The sequence below is a fragment of the Tiliqua scincoides genome, chromosome 13 (genome assembly GCF_035046505.1).
Source record: "Tiliqua scincoides isolate rTilSci1 chromosome 13, rTilSci1.hap2, whole genome shotgun sequence".
NCBI classification, from domain to species: Eukaryota; Metazoa; Chordata; class Lepidosauria; order Squamata; family Scincidae; genus Tiliqua; species Tiliqua scincoides.
In genome coordinates, this window is record NC_089833.1 from 1016309 (window position 1) to 1030913 (window position 14605).

General features: G+C 50.0%; 1 protein-coding gene across 4 annotated transcripts in view; it reads left to right on the forward strand.

The window, feature by feature from the left end:
• ARHGAP17 (Rho GTPase activating protein 17) overlaps positions 1 to 14605 on the forward strand; it is a 66997-nt gene that overhangs the window by 43090 nt on the left and 9302 nt on the right. For all 4 annotated transcript variants that reach the window (XM_066640439.1, XM_066640440.1, XM_066640442.1 and 1 more), the window contains exons 6-16: positions 653 to 729; positions 2484 to 2595; positions 4368 to 4436; positions 4554 to 4635; positions 7813 to 7940; positions 9131 to 9242; positions 10582 to 10663; positions 11120 to 11200; positions 11685 to 11798; positions 12254 to 12345; positions 12654 to 12807. In XM_066640439.1, the coding sequence (XP_066496536.1) occupies positions 653 to 729; positions 2484 to 2595; positions 4368 to 4436; positions 4554 to 4635; positions 7813 to 7940; positions 9131 to 9242; positions 10582 to 10663; positions 11120 to 11200; positions 11685 to 11798; positions 12254 to 12345; positions 12654 to 12807 (1103 nt within the window). The remainder of the gene's footprint in view (positions 1 to 652; positions 730 to 2483; positions 2596 to 4367; positions 4437 to 4553; positions 4636 to 7812; positions 7941 to 9130; positions 9243 to 10581; positions 10664 to 11119; positions 11201 to 11684; positions 11799 to 12253; positions 12346 to 12653; positions 12808 to 14605) is intronic.

Sequence of the window (14605 nt, forward strand, 5' to 3'; positions counted from 1 at the left end):
AGAAAGGTGGCCTGGTGTTCTCAAGGAGAAACCCCACATATGCATGTTCTCTGGCTAACCTGTTTATACTCTCTTGCTCTGATTATCTGCAGGGCAGGGGTTCTACTCCATTTTCATTGAAGGGTAGAATCACCTGATTGAGTCCCAGTTAACTCGGTTGCTCCTTTCACTGTCTGCATCTCCTGTGTATGTGGAAGTGGACCACATCTCTGTTGCTTTGGTAACCATCCATCTACTCATATTTGTGCCACTGGTTGCATCCTTATCAAAAGCCCCCAATTCCAAAACATTGTTAGCTTCAGAATCCAGACTTTTTTTTTTTACCCTGTGTCGCTGGCAAAGATCACACAATATTTACCTCTTTTGTTGTCAGCTGCCTTGATAAGTATGGTTAAGGCAGGTTGGAAATCCAGTCAATAAAAATAAATATAGAAGTGCCAGTTTTTTTCTGCTTCCTGGAGTCCACAAGTCTCCACCTGTGATCCATTCAAGAGGCCGTAAAGTCGGTCTTCTCCAAGGGTCAACAGGAATTAAAAAGGGTCAGAAGACAAAACAGCAAGTGAAAAAGGCAGCTAGCCATCAGTTTCGGTTAAATATAGCTGTCCACATGACAGACTTTCAGAGATAGATTTCCTGTTGTCTCTGCTTTCAGATGGAAATCCCCAACATTCAGAAGCAGAGGAAGCAGCTAGCGAAGCTGGTCTTGGACTGGGATTCTGCAAGAGCCAGGTGAGATGCACCTAGTGACAGCCTCACTTCAGGACAGGAAATGTCTGTTTCCAACAACATTCCTTTAGCGTTTTGTTGCTCTCTTTTCCCAGAAGCACTTCTGAACATGGCTCCTCTATAGGGGACCTGTGGGCCACATCCAACTGTCTGAATGTTTCCAGTGGGTTCACCAACTCTGGAGATGAGCCTATCCACCCGCCTTGCCTCTGGGCTTTTTTCTGCCACTCCCCAGGACCCATGCACACTGTCATAAAGAAGCATGGTTGCTGGGATGAGATGTGGGTAGGCGGATGGGGCAGGTGGCACACTGGCCAGCTCCACAATTGAACATGCACTGCTTGAAAAGCCAAGCTTCTTGACTTGTACGCAAACAGGCACCTGGAATTTCTGTTTGTGAGTCCTTGTAGAGCAGGGTCTGTTTCACGTCCTCCCTCCTGTGCACTCACTGTCTCCAGTTGGTGGTTTGTAAACCTTTGGATGGTGGTGACCTGGGAGTGGAGGAGCCAAGATGGACTTCATTGTCATGTGGACAGTTTGTGACCTGGTTATGGTTGCCTTGTGGGTCAGCCCAGAAGATCTCTGTTGAGTTGGAGGATTGGGTGCCTCTTTTAGGGTTACTTAAAGGACCGCATGAAATTTTGCCTTGGCCCACCATTAATAGTATTTTATTCTCATTCTCATCTGGTGTGATGCATCAGAAAAACCCCTTGCTGATTGAAATGGACCGCCAACCCTTTTGTTTCAAAAGAGTTAACACGGAATTTTGTGTTTTGTTGTGTGTCACCTTGAGAGATTTTTGCTCTGAAAGGCAGAATAAGCATCTTTCAGATAAATAAAAACTTGACACACTGAAGACAACACCTGATGATGTAGTTCAGGGGTGGGCAAACATTTTGGCAGGAGGGCTACATCTCTCTGACACTGTGTCAGAAGCCAGGAAAATCAATTTGCATTTTAAATTTACATAAATTTGCATAAATGAAAGCCTTAGAGACAGAACTTACATGAATGAATGGATTTTACTGAGCTTATTTATAATATACTTGAGAACTATAACACAGGCATGTAGAACCACATGAGAACTATGAAATGTTTGCCACACTCCTCATTCTCAGTGAAAATACACAGACCAAGCCAGAAACACATGGAGACATAAGTTGTTCAGAGGCAATTGGGGGGGGGGGGGAGGTTAAAATAATTCCCAGGGAAAAGCAGAAAACACATGGGGACTATAATAGGCCTTGCTCTAACTCAGCCCACAGCTCGCACCTGGTGGTTGCAACTGGCAGTCGTGGGCCAGTGCCGTTTTCAACAGTCTCCGATGGGCTAGAGACTCATTGGAGACTGAGGGCTCCTGCGGGCCAGATTGGGTGTCCCTGAGGGCTGCAAATGACCCACAGACTGGGGTTTGCACACCCTGGTTTAGTTGACCAGAGCTGCAGATCCAACACTTGGTAGCATCTGAGAACCTTTTTCTTATGTGCCCAGTTCTATGGACACCCCTGCGTTGCCTCTTTGCTTGCCTCCTGCAGGCCAGGGGGTGAACTGCTGTTTGCTTTAGAAATCTGTTTGGGCATCTCTTCAGAATGGAGTACAGAGGCTCATACCATATTAGTAATTATGTCCCCTTGTCGTGGCTGCAGCTTGACAGCGGGTGGGGGTGATGGGGAGAGTGTAGATCGGTCGTCGCAATGCCTTTCCTCTCTGGTACTCTTCTGTGTTCAACGAGACTAAATTGGGTTTCTCTGAAACAGATGGAACCAGGCTCACAAAACGTCCGCCACCAGCTTCCAGGGGCTTCCATCCAAGATAGATTCTCTGAAGGAGGAGATGGACGAAGCGGGGAACAAAGTTGAGCAATGCAAGGTGTGTGGTGTTGTGAACACGTGACCCAGTGCCCCAGAGGTGCACTTGTATGCCTCTGATCCACACTCAGCCTGTCACTTCCCGTCTCAGATACAGGTCTAGTAGGCGAGGCCTATTCTCCCTAACTAGTCTTCAAGGACACAGTTCAGCTTCCTGCAGAGGGAAACACATCCCCTAGGTATCTTCCTTTCTAGGCTGCATTCTCGGTTTCATCTGCTATCAGTCTTTGCCTTCTGTGCAGTAGACATATGGGCAGCACATTGGGCAGCTCCTGGCCTGTCTCTGCAGTGAGTGTCTTGAGCAGTGCTCCAGTCACTGAGAGAGGGGGGAGGAGTGCAAAGAGGGCCTATCTCCTTAAATTTTGTGGTTACTGCCACAAGGCAGGGGGTGTGATTGGCTCAAATTCAGAGGGATCAGAGTGTGGGGTTGTGGATCGTTAAAGGCCCTCCTCTCCCTCTAATTAAAGCATTGATCCTGAGGGCCACACCTGGCAGGCAGAGCCCAGATGGTCCCCCATTTTAGCTGTTCATTTCTGTGAATCCTTATTCTATGATCAGAGCCATGTAACTCTGCGCTCATGCGTGTCCACACCAATGTTTTGTGCGCTAATGATATTTTTATCTTAATGTGCGTGGGTTTTTGTTCACCTTGGAAGGAGGCAGGTACAGAAATGCATGAAACAAAAAAAATACAAACACAAGACTTGTCTGTCAGAAAAAATGGTGCAAATTAAGCGACTGGTGATGGTGGTGATATCACTACTTTCTCCTGCTATTTGCTTTTTTTACTTGTCTTGTACATTTAAGTGGGGTTCTGCTGACCAAAGAAGGAGAAATGAAGCTGTGCAAAGTCTTGAAGTTGTGATTTCTGAAACTTCTATTCAGCTCCCACACTTGCTTCCATGATTCCATGAGGTGCTGCCAGACAAACTGCTGAGCGCATGTCTATCTCCATGTTCATATCATTAATCAGTGCAGGTCTCTTGTCTTTTATGCTCCCTGAAGCATCTGGTGGCCACTGTGAGATACAAGAAGCGGAACTAGGTGGACTTTTGACCTGATCCAGCAGGGTTGCTCTTACGTTCTTAATTTAATAGTAGGTGTTGGAACCTTTTACTGTAAAAACAGGAAGTTCTAGTGAGGTCCCCGACTTATGTGACTGATACTCAGTGCAGCAATTGTCAGTGTGTGTAATTGCACTCGTTGTGACAGGCTTGTCCACTTGACCTGTCTTGATTGGTCCTTGTGTCCTGCAGTAAGGGGGTCATGAGTGGCTCCATCTTGATCCAACAGACAAAAGGAAATACTTCTTTACACAGCATGAGCTAATCTCAGGAACTCTTTGCCACAGGATGTGGTGGTGGCTTATAGCGTAGATACTTTGAAATGGAGTGAACAGATTAGTGGTGAAAAAGTCTATCACAGGTTATGTCATGATGACTGTATGCAGCCTCTGGGTTTAAGAGGTAACCCATCTCTGAATGCCAGGTGCAAGGGAGTGACAACAGGATGCAGCTATCTTGTTCTCTTGAGTACTCCCTGAGGCATCTGGTGGGCCACTGAGATAGATACAGGAGGCTGGACTAGATGGGCCTTTGGCCTGATCCAGTGGGGCTCTTCTGGTGTTCCTTTGCTCTTCGTGCCCAAATGAGGGGAAGAGAGAAGGTTTTCTCCATCTGGGTCTCCTCAGGGCTTTGCTGGCCAATTGGATGCCCAGTGCGGGCCCTGCCATTGCTAACACTCAACTTCTGTCTCTTTCCCCCGGTCTGAAAGGATCAGCTTGCTGCAGACATGTACAGCTTCATCTCCAAAGAAGGCGACTACGCCAGGCATTTTGTATCGGTGAGTGTCCGTCCGTCAAAGATGGCCATTTTCACATGCTTGAACCTTCTGTCTGTGTGTGGTGTTGTCTTCACCTGATGCTAATACTGTGTTTTACAATGTGGGTTCTGTTCTCAGTTATTAGAAGCCCAAGCAGATTACCATAGAAAAGCATTAGCAGTCTTAGAAAAGGTGCTCCCCGAAATCCACTCCCATCAAGGTAAAGTACACCTGTGCGCTGCCTCCTGCTTTGCCTGTTCCACCTCTGCACCTACTACTCCTCTGCCTCCAACTTGATTTCCCCCCTCTGGCATGCTGCCCCTCTTGATCAAGAACACGGGGCCTTTCTTCATGACACAGCTTTCAGAATTACTCCCCTCTACAGCAGCACTTCTGCTGCTCTTCCAAGTCTCTTTTAATCTACTAACCCACCACTGAGGATGTGCTTGGCCCCCTTTGGGGTCATGCTGTTTCACAAAATGGGCATGCTTGTCTCCAGTCCTAGGCCTGCCACCAGCAGCCACCATCTTTCCCATACAGTTGCTGCTTTTTTGGCTACCGTGTTTAGGAATTCTTGAAACTGCCTTATAAGCAAGTCAGACTCCTTGCCCCATCTAGTCCAGTGGCATTGGATGTCCAGAGTCTCAGCAGAGCAGAACTGGAATTGAATGGGGGGGGGTATTGCATTCAGAGTCATGTGCTGTGACTGGTTGGAACCACAGCCGCTACAAGGTAGATATTCATTGGGAGGAGCAAGCAGCAGGGATAGGAAGAAGCAAAGATCTGCAGGCCAGTTGGAAAGACCCTGCGGGCCCAAAGTCAGAAAAACTGCATTTGCTTCCTTGCTGTTCCACCTGGCCCAGCAGCACCAACCAGGTGCTTCTGGAAGGCAACAGGTAGGGTGTTTGGTTCCAGCACCTGGTATTTGGAGGTCGACTGCCCCAGCAAGTGGAGGTTCTGCATAGCTGTTAACATTATTTCAGTGTGTCCTAGTAGTCACTTTTTCAGCATTTAGGTGCTCCAGGCACCCATCTAAAAATCTAAAACCACCATCTGGTGTTGTCCCAATAAAGCATGCTAAAATCAGCACTCTTAAAAATCACAGAATGTTCTACTATGGCAGTCGTAGAGGCACCAACTCTCCTCCACAAAATGGTCCATCATTTTTGAAAATTCTCCTGTCAAATAGCTGCCAAAGCATGCCATGGCACTGAGTTCCTCAGGATCAGCCTGGAATTGCTGCTGGTTGTGGAGACAGGAAGGAGATGCTTCAGACCGTGAAGGGTGAAAGTCACCTTGTCCCAGGATGGGTCCCTCTGGGAGCATGAATGGGACCCAGGATGGGTCCCTCTGGGTCTGTGGCAGGGGAGGAAAGGAGTCCCTTGAGGCTGCTTTCCTGGTGCTTAGCTGCCATTTTCCTTTACAAGTTGCCTAAGGACATTCACAGCCCCCCATGGGACACCTGGAGTCCAGGGCTGGAGGGCCAGCAACCCTGGAAGCTACAGGGCCAAATGCTGGCATTAGAGTAAGGGGAGGGAGCAGAAGATCAGTGACCTAACTGTATCCCTGGCAAAGTTTTCAGTGACTGTTGCAAGCCGTCCTCAGTCCCTTTCCCAGAGCCATGGTGTCAGAGTCCAGGGTGATCTGAGTTTCTTCTCTTTCTTTGAGAAATGGTTGCAGTTATGTAGGGAGGGCGATAGTGCATTTGCTGCTTCAGCTTAATCTCCACAGCTCTGTTTAAATGCTGCATGTGGGCAAGAGACGAGGCTGGAGAAGGCCCAAGCTTTGTTTGCAGAAGTGCTTCAGGCTCCATGCAGGGGCTGGCAGAGTGTCCGGCTAGGGGTTCCGCAACCGCCATGGGCAACACCAAGGGCTGAGTGCTTCCAGTGTCTCCTCTCCAACACTTCCTGCATCACTAACAATCTGCTAACATTCTTCTGTCTCAGACCTTTATTTGCTGTTCTAGTTGGGGGGGGAATGGAAAAGTTGTTTGTTTTGTCAACTGGAAAGAGCAGAGTTGACTTTTGCTCAGCGATTTGCAAGGTCTGCTGTTAATCCTCCCCAGGCTGTGAAATTAGGATGGTTAGAATGATGACAGCCTCTTAGACAGGTTACTGCATCAGAGGTTTGACTGGGAGTCTGAAAATTGTAGCTTGCTGTTCGCCTTAAGGGGCAGAGTTGCACCTGGCGCTCTGGGGCTGACTGCTCCTACAGGATGGGGGGGTGTCCTGTTTTCCATTCTTCTGGGGTTGGTTTCATGGGCCCCTTGGGTATCTGGCCATCTGCTCTTGCAGATGGCCAGTGTGGTCCATCCGAAGGTCTAAATGTTATCAGTTATGGGTGGGTGGGTGGAGGAGCTTGGAATGTTTCCAGGCAGAGGTCCACTTCCAGCAAGTTGTCACATTTCAGCTTTGCTCTCCAGGAAGGCCTCAGGAGGTGCAACCACCACCAAACAGACCATCCATGGAGAGAGGATTACACAGGCAAAATATCAAAGTAATGGGTCAAGGGAAGGAATTTGAGAGGAAGAATGTGTTGTAACATTAAAAAAAAAATCCGCTGTTGACTCACCACAGGATTCAGTCACACCTAAAAATGTTAGAAAAATCAGGCTGGATCAGGCCCAGGACCCATCCAGCCCAGCTTTCCATATCTCACAGTGGCCCACCAGATGCCTTGGGAAGCACACAAGACCCCTTGACCCTGATACCACTCCCTACATCCGGCATTCAGAGATGGGGGTCCTCTAAACCCAGAGGGCACATACCGTCACCATGACTTGTAACCTGTGAGTGACTTTTCCTCCATCAACCTGTCCAGTCTCCTTTTAATGACACCTAGGCCAGGACCATCACAACATTCTGTGGCAAGGAGTTCCACAGATTGGTTATGCACTGGGTGAACCCTGTGCATAATACTAACCTTGGTCTTTGTGTGGATCTGGCCTTCGGAGGAATCCTGGAGGTGAAAATTAACTCCTGTGCAACCTCCAGATTTTGGAAATGGGCTATGTTTCAGAATGCCGGATGCAAGGGAGGGCACCAGGATGCAGGTCTCTTGTTATCTGGTGTGCTCCCTGGGGCATTTGGTGAGATACAGGAAGCTGGACTATGTCCTGATCCAGTGGGGCTGTTCTTATGTTCTTATGACTCTTTGGCAAACCCAATCTCTTGAATTAGGGCTCTGGCATGAAGAGCTAGGTCAACCCATGATGAGGACGGGCCAGTGCTTGATGCCTTGGTTGGCAGAACTGCAGTCCGTAACGCCTCCTGCAGGCCTAGTGTCCTGGTGTCTTGCCCACTGCAAAGCATGAAAAGTCCCTGCACACAAACCCTATTTGTTGGACTCGAGACTCCTCAGCTGTGTTGCTTACTCTTCATGCTGCTTCTCTAACTAGACAAATGGACAGAGAAGCCTGCCTTTGGGACACCCCTGGAGGAGCACCTGAAGCGCAGCGGCCGGGAAATTGCCCTCCCCATTGAAGCCTGCGTGATGATGCTGTTGGAGACAGGCATGAAGGAGGAGGTGAGGTGTCTTCCCCTAACTGCAGCTGCTCCTCTCCACTTCCACCTGTTGCTGTTTGCAGAGGGGGCAGCATGTTCACGTCCCTCATTTGTGACCGGTGGCCGTTTCTTGTCCAGGGTGGGGGTGGACATTAAGCAGCTCTTGTAAATGGCCAGGCAGCTCCCCCAGAGGGCACCCAGGCTGCTTCCTGTGGCTACGTTCTGACTGTTTCTGTCTGGATCTTGAAATGCTGCACTTTCTGCCTCTACAAGGACTGTCACAGGCTGAGGACACTTGGGGGGGGGGAGCCACGGAGTGGTCCCTTTGGAGGACTCAGTGGTTGGCTTTTGCCATTGTGACTTGGCTGTGTTCCCCTTGATCAGGATGCCCAAGGAGCCGGGAAGGGACTTCTGGCACTTTCTCCAGTGCATACAGTGTGGCACATTTGACCTTTTTGCAGTGTAAACTCAACAAAAGGAGTGATTTCTTGTGTGGTGCCCCTGCTGGCTGCATATGCTGCAGCTTGAATTGTGTAGGATGCTCAGGCATGGGGGAAGGGGCAGGAGGGGGATGACTTGGGGGGTTTCCCTGGTCTTCCCAATGCTGGTTCTGTGCATGCTTGGGGTACCCCAGGAGAAGTTCCAGGCTCTTTTGGTGTGGGTGACCCCTTTGGCCTGGAAGAAACACACACCCCCTTTGTGCTCAGTCGGTCCACAGACAGGAGCAGAATCCCTTCACTGAATGCTCTCATATAGAATCACAGGATAGCGGTTCCCAGCTTGCTTAAGCCAAGAATTCCAAGGGGTGGGCATGGCCTCCCACCCCCATGTCAGTAGACTGTTTGCCCCCTAGAAGAAGCTGTTTGGGTGCCATCATGTATGTGACTGTGACTGCATACGACTTGTATATGCAACTTGTATGTGGCAGTGCCTGAGGGGCGTCTATCTGGAATATTGGGGGGGGGGTTCTGAGTTATACCAGTCATGTGGGTTCAAGGGGGGAAACTGTTGCAATTGTGAGTGTCTTTTTTGAGCAGATGGGAGGGACAGGACCAGATCCGCAATCCCTTAAGAGATCCACCATGAGGTTGTCATCCTGGGAGCTGTCTGCTGGTGGCCCCCAGAGCAACATAGCAGTCTGCAGGCACCAGAGAGCCTTCTCATGGTGTAGCAAATACCCCCAGCTGATGAGGCACCTTTCTTGCTGCACAGGGCTTATTCCGCATTGCTGCTGGAGCCTCCAAACTCAAGAAGCTGAAAGCAGCCCTGGACTGTTCTGCTTCCCAGCTGGATGAGTTTTACTCGGATCCTCATGCCGTAGCAGGTGGGTCTTGAGAGAGCCAGGCCAGACTCTTCTTGCAGAGAGAACAGTGTCCTGAGAGGCAGGTGTGGCGATCGTGCTCCCTCCCAGAATCCAGTATGGTGTGAAGTGGCTCAGACTTGTCTCAGACTGGGCTGAATGTCCAGCATGTCAGGACCTAGACCACCCTTGCCCCTGGCTCTTCACGCGACCAAAAGATTCCATGGCCCTTGATCATGGTCACAGAAGTAGTGGGCATTCGCCTCCTTTAGTTAGGATCCATGTGGGTCTTACAGCAGCGAAGTTTGTGATCCGCCAGCACAGGCCCTGGGGTGATGGCGTGAAAGTCACTTCACTGTTCTGCGGGTGGCCACAGCAGCGTAAAAGCCCAGAGACGATGCTTGGGTTCCACCAGTCCTCAGCCCCCCATTGTCGCTGGTAAGTCAGTGGGAGGAGGAACCTTGGCAGCACATGCTGAGATTCTGGCTCACGCTTCCCACCCCCAGGAGTCTTCTCAGACCTACATCAGCAAACCATTTGTAAACAAAAGTATTTTTACTCACTTCTCCTGGGTTGGCTGGTCATCGTCCCTTCCACCCCTGGCCCACAGCATGCAGCACATGATCCGTCATTGGTGCTGCCCATTCTCTGGGCTGGTGGAGACAGGATTGGGCTCTGAATGACCCCAAACTTCTCCTGTTGATTTGGGGGGGGGGGTCCTTGAAGAGCCAAACCAAAATAAACTATTGAAGAAGCGTTGCTCAAACTTCTGTATTTGTGCTGAAATTAATTCCTTGATGGGTTTTGCACGTTTTGAGAGGTGTGAAGTTCAAGGCAACAAGAATGGAGAAAATCTGCAAAAACTTAATGCACCAAAAAATTTCATTCCAAAACATATGCAGATGTCAAAGCAATACATTTTCTTTCTTTTTTTTATGTTCCCCTTCAAGCTGCTTAAAGGTCAGTCAGAGATGTTTGGGGTCATGTAGACACTGATTCTCATTAAAAAGGGGAGAAAATCTGGCACTTCTAAGTCTACTAGAAGTGAATTCTGCTTCTGAGGCCACCTGCTTTAGATTACTTAGTTCTGTGTGTTGCCCCAGCCCCCTGGTGAGTCAGCATTTAATTGGCACAAATAATTTGGTTTCTTTCAGCCGTTTTATATGAATGCATGTCGCTGGTTTACTCTGTAGTACTTGTGAGCTTGACAGGCTGTGCATAGTTGATCATCAGGAGTTACCCCGAAACGTGCTTGCTGGTGGTGACTGTATCTTCAAACGGGGCCCATGGGGGTTGCAGTCCAGCTGCCAGGGGCCTCTCCTCCACTCCGTCAAGCCTTTCTTCTTGCTGCCTTCTTCTCCAGGTGCCCTGAAGTCTTACCTCCGAGAGCTGCCGGAGCCACTCATGACTTACACTCTGTATGAAGAATGGACACAAGTTGCAAAGTAGGAGCAGGCTGTGAGGGGAAGGGGTGGGAGTCAGGGGTGGTGAGGAATAAATGGCAACTTGGAAAGTCTTTGCTCTCAAGTGGAGCTTCACCCCCTTTCATCTTCTGCCGAGCTTCCCATGGGCGAAGCCCTTCTGGCTATTGCATCCTTTTTGCCATCCATCTTGTTCTGCATGTGCCCACAGGCAGAAAGAGCTTCGCAAACGTTAACTGTTTCCCTGTGAATCTAATTCTCCCCCCCCCCACCTACTTTTGTAGTTCAACTGAGAACTGTTTGCGCGGCCCCTGAGCACAACACCCCGGGGTCCCATGTCACAGTGTGGTCAAGGGGCAGACTGTAGTCTTGGGGGTAAAACCTCCCCAACATTGGCCTTGGAGCCAAAGAAGATGAGCACCAGTGTCTGGTTTCGCTGGGCTTTGGTCTAGAGAGGATGACGTCTTCTTCTTTTCCCAGCATACAGGATCAGGACAAGAAGCTGCAGGACCTGTGGAGGATTTGCCAGAAACTGCCAAAGCACAACCTGGCCAACTTCAGGTGAGTGGTGAGGAGCTGTGGTGAGTGCAGGTCCCTTTCTACATCCTCCTGGCCTAAAAGGTGGCCCTGTTAAAGCGATCTCATCTTCTCTCCCCTTTCTTGCTTTTAAACTGGAGCACTGCAGAACTCTCTGCTGCAGAGTCTGGAGGAAGACCGTGGTTTTTTTCTTTTAATAATGCAAGCTGTTGCTTGTTCTTTGTGCATTTTGTGTTGTGCTCTGCTTTGAGTTTTTGAGTGGTCTCCAGGATGGAAATCTTTTGTGGATTGTTTCTGAAGCAAGCTGTTGCGTAACCAGTCTTTTCTGTATTCCTGTTCAAGCAAGAGCCAGGGTGCAGGATTCCACCAGAAGTGATCACCATCCTCCTTTCCCCCAGGAGCAGGCAGGAGAGGGACAAAAGTTTCTGAGGAGGAACTTGGGAGTTCCTGCCACATGGCGGACCTGTTGCCTCTTCAGAAGGGTAACATCGCAATCTCTTCCTTGTAGGTATTTGATCAAATTCCTTGCAAAGCTTGCACAGTACAGTGACGTCAACAAGATGACCCCCAGCAACATCGCCATCGTCCTGGGCCCGAACTTGTTGTGGGCCAAGAGCGAAGGGTAAGTGCTGGTTGGGTAATGGTGGTGGAGGAGAAGCTTAAACGTGCAATGGACCTTTCTAGTTGCAAAAAGCATACAGGCATTTCTCATGCTCAAGACGGCCACAGGCACTCTTTAGGCTTTAATCGTTTCATTGCAGAGGGATGGGTAGCAAAGTTCAGCTGGTGAATGCCTTGGACCTGGGTGCAAATCTGCTTCAGAATCACTGCAAGGCAGTCCTGGTTCAGAACAGAAAGGGACCCCAGTGCAGATGACAACTACACTGGTTTCTTTCCTGAAGAGTTCTTATTCCCTGTTTGATTGCCACATTTTGACTTTCCTCATGAGAGCAGCACATGGGTGACCTGGTCAGATTTTCAGGGGTTGGTAGAGAGTGGCCAGTCCCTGGCTGAGTCTCTGCTCATGAAGAGCACCCATGCCACGTAAAAACAGTCTCACTCCCCACGTGTCCCCAGGTCTCTTGCGGAAATGGCAGCTGCGACTTCCGTTCACGTGGTAGCAGTTGTCGAACCAATCATCCAGCATGCCAACTGGTTCTTCCCCGAAGGTGAGTCATTCCTGTGTTAACGCATCATCCAGGAGGTTCTTCCACAGGGAAATGTGTAGGAATTCTGAGAGGTTCATGTAAGACACACTTTGTCCTTTGCCTCCGGATGTTTTGGCACACCAGGTAGCACCTGGGTGCTGCGATGGAGCGGGGGTGGAGCTTGGTTCCCTGGCTACACCTAGCCATGACACCCTTTTTCCTCTCTCTCAGCCCCCAAAGGTGGTTTATGAGGTTGTGCTGCCCCTCTGGTTTGGACGAAGGGCAGGAGACCAGACTACCGACTAGGAATTGCCTTTCTTTAACTTCAGAGTTGGACTTCAATGTGTCTGGAGCGTTTGTGGGACAGCCTGCCTTGAATTCGAATCACCTACACATGGGGACAGACTATGACTCGGGCACACTGGAGCGGAAGAGGCCAGTCAGCATGGCTGTGATGGACGGGGAGCTGCTGAAGAAGGAAGGGTGAGGCAGTGGCTCTTCCCCCTCAACCCCTGGCCAAGCCGTTAGAACCCATTTCTTCCCCACAGTGTAGAGAGGTGTGCTGGAGCTCCCTGAGAGTTTGTTCAAGGTCATTGACTTGGGGCTGTTGCCTTCAGCAGTTCCACTTCCCCTTCTCGTGGAGAGCAGTAGGAAAGAGAAGGCGAGGGGCTTGGCTCTTGCTGGACGCTTTCAGCCAGTGTCCCCTTTTCCCAGCCCTCTTGCGTGCATAGGAGAGATTGGCTGAAATCTGCTGAATGGTGACAATCCCACATCTCCCTTGCTGATTCCATCCCCCTTTTGTAAAAGCAGCTTTGGGGGCGCAGGTGTCTCTGCTTGTCAGGTTTGCTGACTGTCAACATGCACTGAGATTTGGGACATTCATGATCTATTTGGATCTGGGATTGTCAGCATTTGTACACGTGCATTAATTATTACATGATAGTATACAGCTGGGCCCTCAGTAGTGGCATCACTTCCAAGAAGGCCCCAAATGTCACTGTGTATCTGATTCTGAACATTTGCTATCATGCACACAACAAAGGGGAAGCATTCCTAGGGTGGCAGGTCATGTCCACAGGTGCCTCCCAGAGAGGATTGGTGTGAGGGTGTGTGCTGTATTGTTGCAAACAAGTGTTCAGTGGGTCCTTTCCCCCTCCTCGCTGCAGCCTGAGGAAGATTCAGAGGTAACGTACCAGCATTTCCTTCATCTGTTTCATGCATGATGTCAAAGCCCAGCCAGCCAGCTGTGGTTGACAGTCTCTTCGAAACTTTCTAAGAGTTTCCTGTGAAGCAGCAGCAGTCGCAGCTCCTTTCCCCTTAAATCGCGCAGTGCCTGCAGCACCATGTCGTGTCTGAATGATCCGAGGAGGGCTTCAGGCCAGATCAAGACTTCTGGTTTGGTGGGGAGGCATCCAGAGTGCAGGCTGGAGCTCTCAGAACCCGCTTCCCACTGTGTGCTGCAGCTTCTCCCCTACATGCAAGTTGTAACTCACTGCAGTGTGTAGCCTGCTTGGTCCTGTCGGTCCCCATCACTGCCGCTCTCCAGCTACGTGTGGTTCCAGGGCAGCTCCTTCTGGACAATGGCTTGGCCCGGTGCTCCTCTCCCTCCTGCCAGCTCTCATCTGCCTGACAGGCCTTCCCTTCTCCCCGCAGAGTGGAAGTGCAGCCCTCAGTCTTCCTGGTCTTGCCTGCAGCTTACAACAGTGCAGCTCAACTAGAGTTCATGTTCTTAAGTGCTGTACATGCTGGGGTTGATTTGGGGCTGGGCCTCCATCCATGGTGCCATTTAACAGCCTTTTTGTGTTTCATGCTTTGTCAGTACAAATAACCATGTTGGCACATGGTTGTGTGTGTGGGTCTGCACAGAAGCATGCACGAGTTTGCTGCTTAAAATAAAAATTGTTGCACCCAGGAAAAGGGGGATTCTGCAAGTGGTATAAACTGTGCAGGTGAAGCAGGACTGCATATTCATGCTTTGCGTCCATCCTGCTTTCTCCAGGTATGCCCCACCCCCTTCTTGTTCTTGGGAACCTTGTTCGGTTGCCCCAACCAAGGGGCCGAGGTTTCACTGTGCACTGCCTGCATATTTCAAAGCCCCAACCCCAGCTTGGGTGGCTGGAAGTCTGGCTTTTAGACTCTTGGGAAGATGAATTTGGAGCTTGGGACCACATTCTTAGCTGTTTCTGTGCTTGCATGGGTTTGCAGAACACACACACACAGACCTGCAGATAAAACTGAGAGGTCCCAAATGCAGCATCCGTGGCTTAATCAAACGTGGCGG